Source organism: Chiloscyllium plagiosum, unplaced genomic scaffold, assembly GCF_037043375.1.
Source record: "Chiloscyllium plagiosum isolate Xiang-an unplaced genomic scaffold, Cpla_swu_hap1 HiC_scaffold_19, whole genome shotgun sequence".
NCBI lineage: Eukaryota > Metazoa > Chordata > Chondrichthyes > Orectolobiformes > Hemiscylliidae > Chiloscyllium > Chiloscyllium plagiosum.
In genome coordinates, this window is record NW_028270157.1 from 65,258,652 (window position 1) to 65,273,465 (window position 14,814).

The following is a 14,814-nucleotide window of genomic DNA, read 5'->3' on the forward strand; positions in this document are numbered from 1 at the left end:
ACCATGCTTTGGTGATGTGGAGGGACAAATATTGGCACCTGGGAGATCATCACTGCCTGCCTGCGAAATAGTACGTTGGGATATTTTACATTCACCTCAGAGGACAGTCAAGGCCTTGATTAACATTTCACCTGCAACATGGCACCTCAAATAGTGCAGCACTCCCCCAGTGCTGCATTGGAGTATGAGTTAGTTGACAAAATGCAGATTCTTCATAACGAGATCATTGTAATTCTCTGCTTCATGGCATGCTCTGTTGCTTGTGCTTTCACAGATTCAAAGCTGTCATCAGAAAGCCTGATTCGGGCCTTACACTGACAGCAGCTAATCGACCACATTGAGCTTCATACCCCCAGGTCAATAAGTCACACAGGAGTGTCCATGCACAACTCACTTGTGCTATTTCAGAAAATCCAGTAAGGATTTATGACTTAACTACCCCTGCTCACTGATTAAGACTGGCTTTGAGTTCAGATGTGTTTGAACACCATTTGGTCACTGAAAGCAAACACACAGAGATGTTAACTTGTGTGGGGCATCCATTCACGTGAAGGACTTGACAGCTTTGAATAATCAGAAGCTGGAGTTGTTGCTGAAAATGACGAGGTTTGATAGATTACTAGAGGGACCCAGATTCACGGAATTCCTCTCAAGCTCGTCAGTAAAACAACGAGAGGTGAGATGCTTACTGAGCAGCGCTACCCTATTATCTGTTCGCTGGCTCTGCAGATGGGCTGAAGGAGTTTGATACAAGCATTAATATTCAGTCAAGCTTGTACAAAATAGCATAAATTAATTCTGCATTCTGAGATGGTTTCTTCAGTCCCACAAAGCACAACAAACCACATCTCAAATTCCCACTGTTGGCAATGCCAACACGACATACCATGTCTCATTTACCCCTAGTATATAGGATGACTGATTCGAACAAAATTAACTAATTGCAACTAATATAGGGAATGAGGAGTGAAAAATTATATTAAACCTGCAATGCTCTTCATTCATCATTTTAAGTTGGTTTTCCCACCAGTTGTTAATCTCTACCCAACAGTATAGTTGGTTTTGCTACAACACGCGTTTCTTCAACGCGAATTGGCTTAAATGAGAGAGAAGAATTTATACTCTTATTTGTGGAACACGAACTCTCCTTACCTGTGCTGGCTATAACGCAATTCTGGCCCCATTAGTTTAAATGACGTGGCAATTGCGCGATTTTCTTATAATGCAAGTGAGTTGTGCTTGGACACTCTTGTGCGACTTAATGGCCTGGGGGTGTGAAGCTCAATGTGGTTGATTAGGCGCTGTCACTGTAGGGCCCGAATCAGTCTTTCTGATGACAGCTTTGAGAACGGAACTATCGTGTTATAACAGAACAGACTGTATTTCACTTATATTCCTCAACCATCAAACTACATTAAATAAAATCTTTTCAAATCTCCAATCAAAGCAATTGGACTCTCCGGCATTGAGGAACTCCTTAGCAGATTGGATAGCTCTTTCAAAGTGCTGGCACCAGCAGGATGGGCAAAGTAGCCTCCTTGGCTGTACAAATCTGTGATTTGAACATGTTTTTTCAATGGCAACCCACATTTAGGAAGACGTTAAGTATGGGGCTATTTAGGCCTCTGCAGTAGAAGCAAAGATTGTAAGGAAATTCTTCCACCCTCTTTACAATTTACTGACAGCTTAATGACACCGCTATAATTTCCTGCTTTCGGTTTTTAAATGCACAGCGTGGTGCAGTCAATTTACTAATGAAATTTGGCAGCACTGAATCATCATGTGACCCATTGCCTCCAAGGCTCACTAGCAAATATTGTGCACACAAAGGATTTGGTTTAAGCCCATCATGCTCATGCCAGCTTCTTGAAAATGTTATCCAAAATCATTCCATTTCACCGCTCCTTCCTCACAGCAATGCTCCCCCTTCAAATAGTTAGCTAATTTGCTTTGAAAATCGTTATTGAATGTGCTGCCATTACCCTTTCAGGCAATGGCTATAATAGGCCAAAGTAACTCACTGCATAACTTTTTTTAACAGGTTGCCTTTACTTCTTTTATCAATGATCTGAAATCTGTATCCATCCTTAAATGACGCTTTTGCCATTTGAATAAATTTTAAATCAATCAAGATTTTCAAATCATCTCATCACCTTCCCCGCTTTAAGTCAGGAAACCCTAGCTTTCTAACCTCTTCACATAATTGGCACCGTTCATCCCTGGTATTATCTGAGGAAATCTCTTCCACACCCTTATCAACTGTTGTCATCATTGCAACAGCGTGGTGCCCAGAATTGAACACATTACATGTTATTGGTAAGGCCTCAGCTGGAGTGAAGGTTTTGCTTAACTTCTTTGCTTTTGTATTCTGTGCCTCTATAAAACCAAGGATTGTTATGCCTTTTCAAAAGCAATCGCAACTTCAAACACTTTTGTGTGTTCACCATTCTACATTCCCAACTAGTCCGATAATTTTTGACTCCCTTATTAGACAAGAATCTATCCACGTCTAACTTAAAGATATTCAATGACTCTGTCTCCATGGCTGTTTGGGAAGAGAGTTCCAAACTCATGGTCCTCAGAGAAACAGTGTTCCTTAATATTGGTGTTAAATTATTTTTCCAAAACTGTCCCCTAGTTCTAGTCTCTTTCACATAGGATAATGTCCTCTCAGCATCCACTCTATCAAGTGCTCTCACTTAACTGTTTTAATGAGGTCACCTCTCACTATTTGAACTTACAGTGCACACAGATCCTGTCTGACCAACCTTTCCTCACAAGATAATTCTCTCATTCCAGGAACTAGTCGAGTCAATCTTCACTGAACTGCTTCTAATGGGTGGCACGGTGGCTCAGTGGTTAGCACTGTTGCCTCACAGCACCACATTCCCACATTTGATTCCAGCCTCGGGCGACTGTCTGTGTGAAGTTTGCACATCCTCCCCGTGTCTGTGTGGGATCCCTCTGGATGCTCCGGTTTCCTCCCACAGTCCAAAGATGTGCAGGTCAGGTGAATTGACCATGCTAAATTGCCCATAGTGTTAGGCGCATCAGTCAGAGGGAAATGGGTCAGGGTGGGTTACTCTTTGGAGGGATCGGTGTGGACTGGTTGGGCTGTAGGGCCTGTTTCCACACTGTAGGGAATCTAATCTAGTCAATATTTCTTAAACAAGGAGATGAAAACTATACACAGTACTGCAGATGTCGTCTCACCAACTCCTTGTACAACTGTACCAAGGTGGTTTTTATAGACCACTATACAGACCAATTCCCTTGCAGTAACTAACAAGCCCATTTGCCTTTTGAACCTCTTAACGTATCTGCATCCTGATTTCATATTAATTTCAACTGGATAATATGCCTTCTCGTTTCACTATCAAGTCTATGTCCTCCTGTAGTCTGTTGTTCTCCTCCTTGCTGTGTACCACTTTTCTGGGTTCAGTGTCTTTCAGCAAACTTTGAGGTTATGCCTCAGGCCTAATCAAAATGATATATGATAAAATAATATAGACTGGTCTCAGCACTAGTCTCTGCGGACTGTCCATCTGATAAACAATATTTCACCTCTGTTCCCCTGCCACTTCGCCAATTATGCTTCCATGAAATTACTAATTACTCACAGACTTCGATTTTCTTTACAAGCTCATTCTATTAGACTTTTGATAAAGTCTTTTGACTCTCCATATACACTACATCAATGGGCCTAACAGTCTTTATTTTACTGTTAGTGACCCAAACATATAGATAGTGACCCAGAGGGAGGAGTTCAAATCCTACAGTGACAGCTAGAAGCAAACTTAATTGAATAACCCTGGAACTAAAATCTAGTATTATTAATGTATTATCCTAAAAACTCAACTGGTTCCCTAACATTCCCTAATGAAACAAATCCACCATCATTACTCAGTCTGGCATCAAATCAAATGGTGGAATCCAAAATAGCTTAACAAGCTCCCAATTAGTCATAGAGATGTACCACATGGAAACAGACCCTTCGGTCCAACCCGTTCATGCCAACCATCGATATCCCAACCTAATCTAGTCCCATTTGCCAGCATTTGGCCCATATCCCTCTAAGCCCTTCCTATTCACATACCCATCCAAATGCCTTTTAAATGTTGTAATAGTACCAGCCTCCCCCACTTCCTCTGGCAGCTCATTTCATACACGTACCACCCTCTGTGTGAAAAAGTTGCCCCTTAGGTCCCTTTTAAATTTTTCCCCTCACACCCCTAAGCCTATGCCCTCTAGTTCTGGACTCCCCCACCCCAGAGAAAAGACCCTGTCTATTTACCCTATCCATGCCTCTCATGATTTTATATTCTAATCCATTGCTGTGCAAAATGATAATAAACAATAAAATTGGACAACAAGGCACCTCAAAAAGACATACGCAGGGCAGGCAACACTGCAAAATCTTCTAGAGTAATATCCAGGGATCTGTGTTAATAACGGGACAGCTGTTCCACAAATTAATCATACACATCAACTGCAAGAGTTGGTTTGGTGTGAGACTCCTGTCTCATCATACTGAGGTATGTTCTTTCCCACTGGTCTGGGACGGGGGGACGGGGCAGCAAATGGCAACACAATTGGGAGGACATCTCCTGTTAGCCCTCAATATTGATTCCGTACACCATCCGTTCATGTGACACCATAGTCAAACATGTGCAATGGAACCTCCTGTTGCTTAGCCCCACCTAAACACCAACTACCTCCGCGCCCCCCCCCCCCCCCTCCAGATAATCAATCAATACTCTTCCACATCAGCAACATTTCTAAGAAGCACAAATGGTAGCAAGGATATGGAACATACCCGTGGTGAACGACATTGGGTCCAAAAAAGAGTGGCTCTATAGCAGCACCGAGGTAAGGAGAAAACAAACTTGACCTTGCCCATGTCAATCTACCCATCGCAGATGCAAGTGTCCCCATGGATATGAATCCCATCTTCCCACCATGTCATATGAAGCTCCCACTGTATTAAATAGAATAGATGCTGGACAGAACTAGCAGGTACAAACTGGGCCTCCATGAGGTACTGTAGGCCAGTTGCAGCAGTAGAATCATATTCCTCAATGTCTAACCTTATGACTGGTCCAGCACATTTCTCACTCTCCCATTTGCACAATGCCATGGGACCAAACTTGAATTTGATGAGGAGAGCATGTCACGCACAGCACTAGGCAGACCTGAAAATCAGACGGCAAACTCAATCACAGAATTGCTGACATGCTTAACACTGGAAGCTGCGAACAACAAACAGAGTAAAGCAAATCCCACAGCCAACAAATTGGATCCAGTTTCCGCAGTGCTGCACTACCCACCTTGAAATACAGCGGAAAATGATACAGCTAATTAGAGGAACCAGTGAGCATCCTCATATTAGTGGTGGGTTAGTAGTAAAGTGTTTACAATAAGCCAGAAATGCCCCTTGTCCTGATGTCTCCACCATCTCAGATATTAATCTTCACCTAATATGACTCATTCTTCCATATAAAGACGACTCAGTGCATCTCGGGCTATGGCTCCTTACAACATCCATCCTGAAGATTTATGCTCCTAGTCAAGCTTTACCATTGGAGGGATCAACTTGACAATGGGGTAATGGCCTAGATTCAACATTTAAAAGGCATTTGGACAAATACATGAATAGGAAAGGATGAGAAGGATAAAACAAGTGCAGAGAAATGGGGTTAACGTGGATGGACATTTCGGTCAGCATGGACCAGAGGGCCTGTCCTTTATGCTGTAGGACTCCATGACTTGAGATATGAGCCAACAATAAAAAAGCAGGACACCTCCAATCCAGCCAAGTACCAGCCTCTCAGTTTAATCAGAGAGCATTCTGATGGAGAACGCTGTTGAAAGCTCTAGCATTTATGTTTACACAAGAATAAACAGCTCTTTAATGTTCTCCAGATCTTATTACATCTTTTCTCCAATCAAGGACAGAAAATCTAAATTCTACAAACAAGAGGAGAGTGACTGTTCTTGACATCCAGACAATATTTTACAGAGTACGACGTTAAGGAGCCTGTGCCACCAACATCCAGATCTAAAGAACTAACTTTTAAAAACCTAATTGTGGACTGGTAGCATCTGAGATTGTTTGACTCTTCACAGTTCAAATGGACAGGTTTTACACACAGCCACCATCTTGTTTCACCAAAATATCAGCGCAAAACAATCACTTTGGGAATAATCACAAAATACTTTCACCATCACACAGAAAGTGTTCTTCACTGCCACTGGATAGGCGCCAGGGCTGAGGACAATTGTGAAGCCCATTCTCTCAAAATATAACAAATAAAGTTGCATTTGCATAGCACCGCTCATGATTTTGGACCATTGCATAGTGCTAATTACTGTCACTTGTGTGGTGTGGGAAAGCAAGCAGCTGATTTGTGCATAGCAAAATCCCACAGACAGAAGTGTGTTAAACGACGTCCGTTTTTAGATTGAGTCACAGAATCCCTATAGCATGGAAACAGGCCATTTGGCCCAACAAGTCTGCACCAACCCTCTGAAGAGTGACCCACCCAGACCCATTCCCCTACCCTATTACCCCTGACTAATGCACCTAACCTACACATCCCTGAAAACTATGGGCAACTTAGCATGGCCACTTCACCTAACCTGCATATCTTTGGATTACAGGAGGAAACCAGAGCACCCAGAGAAACCCACACAGACACAGGGAGAGTGTACAAACTCCACACAGACAGACAGTCACTCAAGGCTGGAATTGAACCCAGGTCCCTGGTGCTGTGAGGCAGCAGTGCTAACCACTGAGCTACTGTGCCTGTGCCTGATATCGAGGGATTAAAATATCAGTCAGGGGAGAATGTTCTTGGACCTCCACAAATAAAACTAAGGCATGAGCCTAGATTCTGTGTTTTGACTTCTGGAGTGGAACTTGAGTCCACAAGTCTCTGACTCGGACGTGAAAGGGCTACCCACTGAGCCACAGCTGGCATCCTGCCAGAATATTAAACAGTTAGCACAATCTGACAACGCAACAGTAAAAATTATCTGTGCCCAAGTCAGATCAACATCACAGCTGGCAGGATGCCAATCTTTTGCGGTACCCGGCAACTAAAGGAATGGAGAGATAATGGATATAGTCACTTGGGCAAGCATGAATCCCACTCCCTGCTGACAATCTTAAAGGCTTTTGATGGTGGCTGTGGAGAAATCTCTGGCCCAGACTGTACCACCAGCAAGGCAAAAGAAAGCAGTGCCAGGAAACAAAAAGCTGAACAATGTGCTCGGAGCTTTAGGTGATAGGCACCATTTCACTGCCAGTAGCTTTGTTTTATTGAAACTCCCTTAACTCAACTGCCACAGGACAATGGCTAAAACAGGAGACTTTCCTCACCCATGTGTCTGAACAACAAGGAGCAGAGTTCGTTCAGCCCCACTTCCCAGTTCTGTCAGTCAGCCAACCGCATCTGGTGGGTGCCTTCACTCTCATCTACCCACTTTGATTCTGTAACCCTTTAAATTGGCCATCAAATGTCTGTAAGTGGCGGTTCTGACACCTGCACTCAATTCCCAGCCTGAATAGCTTTTTGGACAGTGATTTAATGATGTATTCTACCAAGTGAGAGGGAGGAAAAACACTCCCTGAATTGACTTCCAAATATCACGGCTTTAAGTGAAAGGTCATACCCCCGCTTTCTGGAAGCAGTTTATCCACCTTTTGAATCTGTTTATCATTTTCAACACTTTGATTAGATTACCCTTCAACATTCTAAAGGCAGCAAACCAAACCAAATGCAATATATGTCCTCATAATTCAATCTTTCAGCCCTTTTAAATTCACTGAGATTGGAAAGTACTGAAAGGGGGTCTTAACCAAGAATAGGCATCAGGGCAAATGGGAGAGATGCTGTGCCAAATAATCTCTCAACTCCTTCTCATTGTGACAAAGAGGAGGATAAGGATTGTTGTGTATGTTTTTGCTGTAGTTTGTGTTGGATTGAATATATGGGGAAATAGCAGGGAGCCAATTCAAAACAAAAGCTATTCAAGGCAGAATGGGTGTCAGGGAGTGCTGAGCAGGACAATGGCCAGTCATGAAACATTTCCTACTCCAGGACCATTTGGAAAATTGCATAATGTCAATATTTGAAATACAATACAATGGGAGATTGCCATAAACATGATTCCAGGTGTCGAAAGACTGATTCAGCAGTTGCAAGCTGAGATGCTTATTAATTCAGCCCCCACGCAGCGAACAGAATAGATCACTCAGGATCAGTACGATGCTGGAGAACAATTTAAAGATTTGTGCTTCAATTTAAAGATTTGTGCTTTGATGAGGAATTATGCATTAAAAAAAAGGTTTTGCTCACCAACAAATCAAAGCTAGCAAATCAAACACCGAAGTGTTTTGTAAAGAAAAACACAGCACTTTTGACGCGCAAATGTGCTAAGTTCCACATACAAAATAGCCCTGTCCAACACAAATTATATCCCGACTCTCACCCCTCTCCATAATGCAGAACCAAGAGTAATCTTTTGAAATTGAATTTCTCTTCTTGGTATCTTCAGCAACAACCCCCACACACCAATTATCGAGACAAGCTGTACCCCATGGATAATAGTGGCAGTGAGACATGACCAAAGAACATTAGTCTAGAGAGCTATAGGCTTGCACAGCAACACACACCGACCCATATATAACATCTTCCATGACCTCAGTATATCCCAAAGTGCTTAGCAGCCATTGAAATCTTTTTCTGCAGTGTAACGCAGCATAACAGTTTGTACACAGCAGGATTATACAAACAGTAATGGGATAATGACTAGATAATCTGTTTTTGTGATGTTGCTTAAGAGATAAATATTTGCCAAGACACTGGGGAGACTAACTCTGCTCTTGCTCAAATATTACCAGGGATCTGTCATGTCGACCCAAAGAGCTGTACTTCTGACATTGCAGCCCTCCCTCAGTGCCCAATTAGAATCATCACCGTAGGCACACTCAACTCTCTGGAGTGGGACTTGAAGCCCTGACCTCACGACTGAGGGGCAAGAGTGCGACCAGCAGAGAGGCGTGGCTGCCACAATAAGTCATATCTAGTAGAGCACAGCATCCCAGTACGTCTTCCCACTTCAGCACCTCAACAATAGGAATGGAATGCATGTGGATATACCTTGAAACAAGAAATAATTCCAATGCTTGGAAAAGTGCTCACTTATTATGTACCTTGCACTTCAAACAGAGAGTAGACACTTAAGACATTATACCAGTTTCTGATAATGATGAACATTTCCAATCTTCACTCTTTTAAAACCCTGAAGGCTGTAATAGCAACCCAACGTTGCAAGTGCCATTATCCATCATGAAACAGTCTACGGCTGCATTTAAATAACTAACTGCCCTACAAGCTAAACAATTCAGAGTTGCTCCATCTGAATACCATAAATCCAATAAACAGGACATCACAAAATTATTATTCAGCCCTGGAACTGCATTAAGCCAGAGGGTTTGGAATGTAATTCTTCAATTCGTTAACTTAACCACCCAGTGCTAATGATTTGTGCTATAAAATGCAAATATGTAATAGCCCCAGCAAGGCAGACATCATCCATCACCAGGGGGATCCTTTATTCATTCAGATAATTTTAACATTGCAGCAGAGACTGCACCTCTGGGTATTTCAAAGCATCATTGCATAATGCAGCAGAATGCAGGTTGTTTCACCCAAGTTTGAGCTGAGGCACAGGAGAAAAGGAACACCTTGCCAAGACTGAAAATATTGCAAACATTTTATAACACAATCTATCTCAGCATCTAGAAGAAATCTAATTCGTTTAGCTTGAAGTATACGGAATTATTAAACTTAAAAGTTTGTCATTTGTGCAGCACAACATATTTGCAATTGTTTAATGCCATTTTGTCTGGGTTGGAGCATTCTGAGGCCAGTTTCTTTTTTGTCCCCGGAATTGATGCCTCACAGTTCCATGCACTGTTATGTGCTCTCCATTATCTTGTCATAGTCTTCTTGAGTAACACAATCCTCAAGCAGTTCATTCAGTCATGAGGGGCCATCAAAACTTCACCCAATCTTAGGCTCACGCTACATCTGGTACTCCATGCACTGTCTAGTAAGAGTTAACCAAACAAAGCCCCATCCAATTACAATGGCATCTACTGCCAACCGGCCAATTTGAGCCAACTCTGCGCAGACCAGCCTTGATTAATCCAAATAAAGATCTAATTCAGTCACTGGGTATCTGAGATGATGTGTTGATATTGGAGAATCAATTTAGTATCCAATGACAACTAGTATCCAATTCAATACATTCAACCTTAATACAAGTAGAATTGGGCTATACATTCCTGATGAAGGGCTTTTGCCCGAAACATCGATTTTCCTGCTCCTCAGATGCTGCCTGACCTGTGCTTTTCCAGCACCACTCTAACCTTGACTCTAATCTCCAGCAACTGTAGTACCCACTTCTGTCTCTTTTGAGTCTGTGCCCATTATAGATAAGAGTAACCATATAACCGAAACCTGGATAACACAGAAGAAGGTGATGAACATAATTTTAAAAAAAGAAAGAAAACTTGCTTTGTCTAAATACCGCTTTGGGACCAGTCTGGCATATTTGAAACCAAACGAAGTACTTTTGAAAAGTGGTTTCTGTTGTCGTGTAACAAAGTTAGTAGCAAGGTCCCACAAACAAGCAGCAAAATAATGACTTGATAATTTATTTTAAACCTTGTTCATTAAGGAATAACAACTATGGAAAAACACTGGGATTAAATCCACTGCTATTCTTTGAGTAGTGCCACATTACCTTCCACATCCACCCTAGAGGAAATATTACCTCTCAGTTTAACATCTCCAGCAAAAGAGAATACTTGCAACATTCCCTTGAGCATTACATTGGAGAGATTGCATGCTGAGTCTCTGGAGTGAGATTTGAACTCACAGCCTTCAGAGTTGAGATGTTCTCTAACTAAGCCAAGGTTTCACATTTTGCTTCACTAATATTTTAAATATTTTTGTTAACACAGTAGCAGGACACATTGCAGACCAAACCACACAGATTACACCATTTGTGAACAGCTGCCCAAGACATGAATTTCACTTCACCAAGGACACCCACACTTCAAACAAACCACTTCTAACCCAATCCCCACATCAACTGCTCAGTGGAACCCAGGTCAGCTTTACTCAGTAGGGAATTTTGCTGGACAAAACAGTCCGGGGAAGTCCCTGTTGCAACAGCAATGCAGAACATTTCTGTCTGAGGGACCTTTCAAGGTATCTGCTTGCTTCCACATCACGGATTTGAAGAAACTACAGACGGGAAGAGTATTTTGGTGGAGGCAGCCAGTCTGTTTCTCCAATGCTGTGGAAACTTCTGGATTTATCCAATTAGTGGCAATTCTTTTCGTGGTACATCGACAAGGCCGCGTCGACCCTCAAACACGGCGTAGGGTTTAGGGAACTTGTTGGGGTGGGGGATGCAAATGTAAGACAGGAGACTTGCTCGGTTCTTAAAGAGGCAAGCAACTCTCCTCTGCAGATGGAGACGGTGAAGCAGGGGGCGGGATGAGGGCTACGCGGCAATGCCCACCTTGGTCGAATAGCCGAATGACCAACACTGTCTCAGAACAGCCACCTTGGGCTTGTGTGTGTGAATCTGTGTCCCCGTTAAATTAAACTGGGGTTGGGAGCGTGGGAGCGGACAAGGAATTCAAAACGAATTGCACTAACTGTAATTAGTCAAATTATACAGAAGGAACAAAACACACACCCAGGAACCCATCTTTATCCAGAGGGAGAATCATTCCGTCTGAGATCTACAAGAGAATGGCCGATACTGAAATAAACAAACAGGTCTATATTTAACCGCTCCTGTGTATTTCAATGTACAGACCCCTCCCGTGAATGTTTACAGTCAGTGGAATATAGAGGCAGCCTCCCCACCCACCCACCCCATTGCAATCGCGGTTCCCACCCCGGGGTCAGCCCCGCTCACCTACCCGAGAGTTCATCAGGCTCCAGCCCACTGTCAGTGTCGATCCCCGCTACCACGAAGTAATCGGCGAAGCGGCATGATCCCGAGCCGGGGCTGCTGCTGCTGCTGTTACTACTCATCTTGGGCGCCGCTGCTCTGCTCCTGCTCCTGCTCCTGCTGCTGGGAGCTGGGATCTCCGGCTCATTCTCTCTCCGCCTTGCCCATATCTCAGGCTTCACCCTCCCGGAGGCTGGAGCGCTGCCCTCTGCCTGTCTGCCCTGTTGTAGTCTGCGCGGCTTCTCTGCCTGCCTCCTTCTCACTCTCAACACTGTGTCTGTGTGTGTGTGTGAGAGAGAGAGAGAGAGTGCACACTCCCTTCCCCACGCTGCCTTCTGACGCACTGCAGGCGCCAATTTCGAACCAGTCTCCAATCCCTCATCTTCACCTTTGTTGTGTTTCACTCATTTCTTCAGTCCTTCGTCATCTTCTTCCTGTCAGCACCTGAAGTCCAGACCCCCCAGCCTTAGAGAGAGGGAGAGGGATGGAAACAGCTGACAAGTAACAGGATATGAATTGAGTTTTAAACTGCTGGGAGTACGCATTAAACGGGAATACTGGATACTGAAAGGAAGAAACAGTTAAAGAGTTGTACAGCATGAAAACAGATCCTTCTGTCCAAATCGTCCATGCTGGCCAAATATTCTAAATTAATCTAGTCCCATTTGTCAGCAAATTGGCCCATATCCCTCTAAACCCTTTCTATTCCTGTACCCATCCAGATGCCTTTTAAATGTAATTGTACCAGCCTCTACCACTTCCTCTGGCAGCTCATTCCAAACACACACCACCCTCTGCGTGAAAAAGTTGCCCCTTTAGATCCCTTTTAAATCTCACCCCTTTCACCTTAAACCTCTGCCCTCTTGTTTTGGACTTCCCCACCCCAGGGAAAAGAGCTTTGCTATTCTCCTTATCTGTGCCCCTCATGATTTTATTGACTTCTTACAATCTTCTGTACCAGATCCCACCTAATCCTTGGTATGAGCTTTCAAAATTCCTTTCCCCACTATCAAGCCTTGAAATCTGTGGTGATCCCTCAGGATTTCCATTTTGGTAGGAGTAACAGTAAAAAGGACTATTATTTGAATGGTAAAAAGTTGCAGCATGCTGCTGCGCAGAGGGACCTGGGTGTCCTTGTGCATGAATCACAGAAGGTTGGTCTGCAGGTACAACAGCTAATTGGGAAGGCAAATGGAATTTTGTCCTTTATTGCTAAAGGGATTGAGTTGAAAAGCCGGGAGATTATTTTGCAGCTGTATGGGGCGCTGGCGAGGCCACACCTAGAGTACTGCGTGCAGTTTTGGTCTCCTTAGTTGAGAAAGGATGTACTGGCACACGATGGGGTGCAGAGGAGGTTCACTAGGTTGATTCTGAAGTTGAGGGGTTAGTTTATGAGGAGAGACTGAGTAGACTGGGATTGTATTCATTGGAATTCAGAAGAATGAGGGGTGATCTTATAGAAAAACACAAAATTATGAAAGGAATAGATCAGGTAGACATAGACAGGATGTTTCCACTGGCGGGTGAAACTAGGACAAGAGGGCAGAGCCTCAAAATTAGAGGGAGCAGAATTGAGAAGGAACTTCTACACCCAGAGGGTTGTGAACCTATGGAATTCCCTGCCCAGTGAAGTAGTTGACACTACTTCAGTAAATGTTTTCAAAGCGAAGATAGATTTTTTTTGAACAATAACAATAAAGGGTTATGATGAGGGCGAGGGGGGTGGGGGGGGTGAGTAAGTGGAGCTGAAGCCACAAAAAGATCAGCCATGATCTTATTGAGTGGCGGAGCAGGCTCGATGGGCAGGATGGCCTACTCTTAGTTCTTATGTTATGGTTTATGAAAATCTGTGGGAAGAAGGAATGGAGTGATCTGTGTGGTTGGAGGTCAGGGAAAGGCCTGAGAAAGGGGGTGGGGATTGGAGAAGTGGATGTTTGAGAGCAACTCTCTCTCTTCCAGCAGGAGCAGGACTGTTGTAATTCTGTGACAGCAACACCTCAGGGCCTGCTGACCCCCACCTTTACAGAGGGAGGCCTCTGTGTAACTAACAGCATGCCACCAGTGATGAGGGGAGGGAAGAGGCAGGAATGGAAGATTGACAAATTTACGGGGTGTTAGTTTGGAAATTCAAAGGGCCTTGGAAGTACAGAGAGTGTGAGACAAGAAACAATTTAAACCTCAGGGTGAAAAGTTGAGCACTGGTGTGAACTATTTTCACCTTTAGCACAGGCGCTAAACCTGTCTAGAGAAAATCAAGTGTGAGGCAGAATGAGGCACCCTCTCCTCATGAGTCAGTCTCAGTTGAAAATCATAGGAATGACACAGCCAGAAAGGGGCCACATGTCCCACCTTGTCTATGCTGACCCCAAGATACGCAGATGCCCTTTCTAATCCCATCTTCCTGCACACGGCCCATGGCCCTGCAGCTTACATGCAGAACCAGGCACTTTTTTGAACAGTTTAGGGTCTCTGGCTCCACCACCAATTCAGGCAGTGAGCTCCGGATACCCACCACCCTCTGCGTAAATAACACCTGTCCTCCCGTCCCTCCTAATCCTTCTGCCCCTTCGTTTGAATCTATGAACCTGCTTTTTGAACTCCCTGCCAAGCTCCCTCCTGTCTACTGTATCTATGCCCCTTACATTATTGTGTATCTCAATCATGTCAATCCTCAGCCTTCTCTGTTCCATGGACAGCAGTCCATACCTCTCCAACCTTTCCAGCCTGGCAACATCTTCTCTGCACTCTCTTCAAAACAATTACTTTCTTTAA

General features: G+C 43.8%; 1 protein-coding gene across 3 annotated transcripts in view; it reads right to left on the minus strand.

Annotated features, from left to right (window-relative positions):
• Nucleotides 1–12,292, minus strand: part of LOC122559492 (DENN domain-containing protein 5B-like) — a 359,734-nt gene extending 347,442 nt beyond the window's left edge. For 2 of the 3 annotated variants that reach the window (XM_043708996.2, XM_043708995.2), the window contains exon 1: nt 12,011–12,291. In XM_043708996.2, coding sequence (XP_043564931.2) covers nt 12,011–12,125 — 115 coding nt within the window. In that variant the 5' untranslated portion in view covers nt 12,126–12,291. Of the gene's footprint in view, nt 1–12,010 lie in introns of all 3 variants that reach the window. The other variant, XM_043708993.2, reaches the window with a different exon arrangement.
• Nucleotides 12,293–14,814: the final 2,522 nt, after the last annotated feature.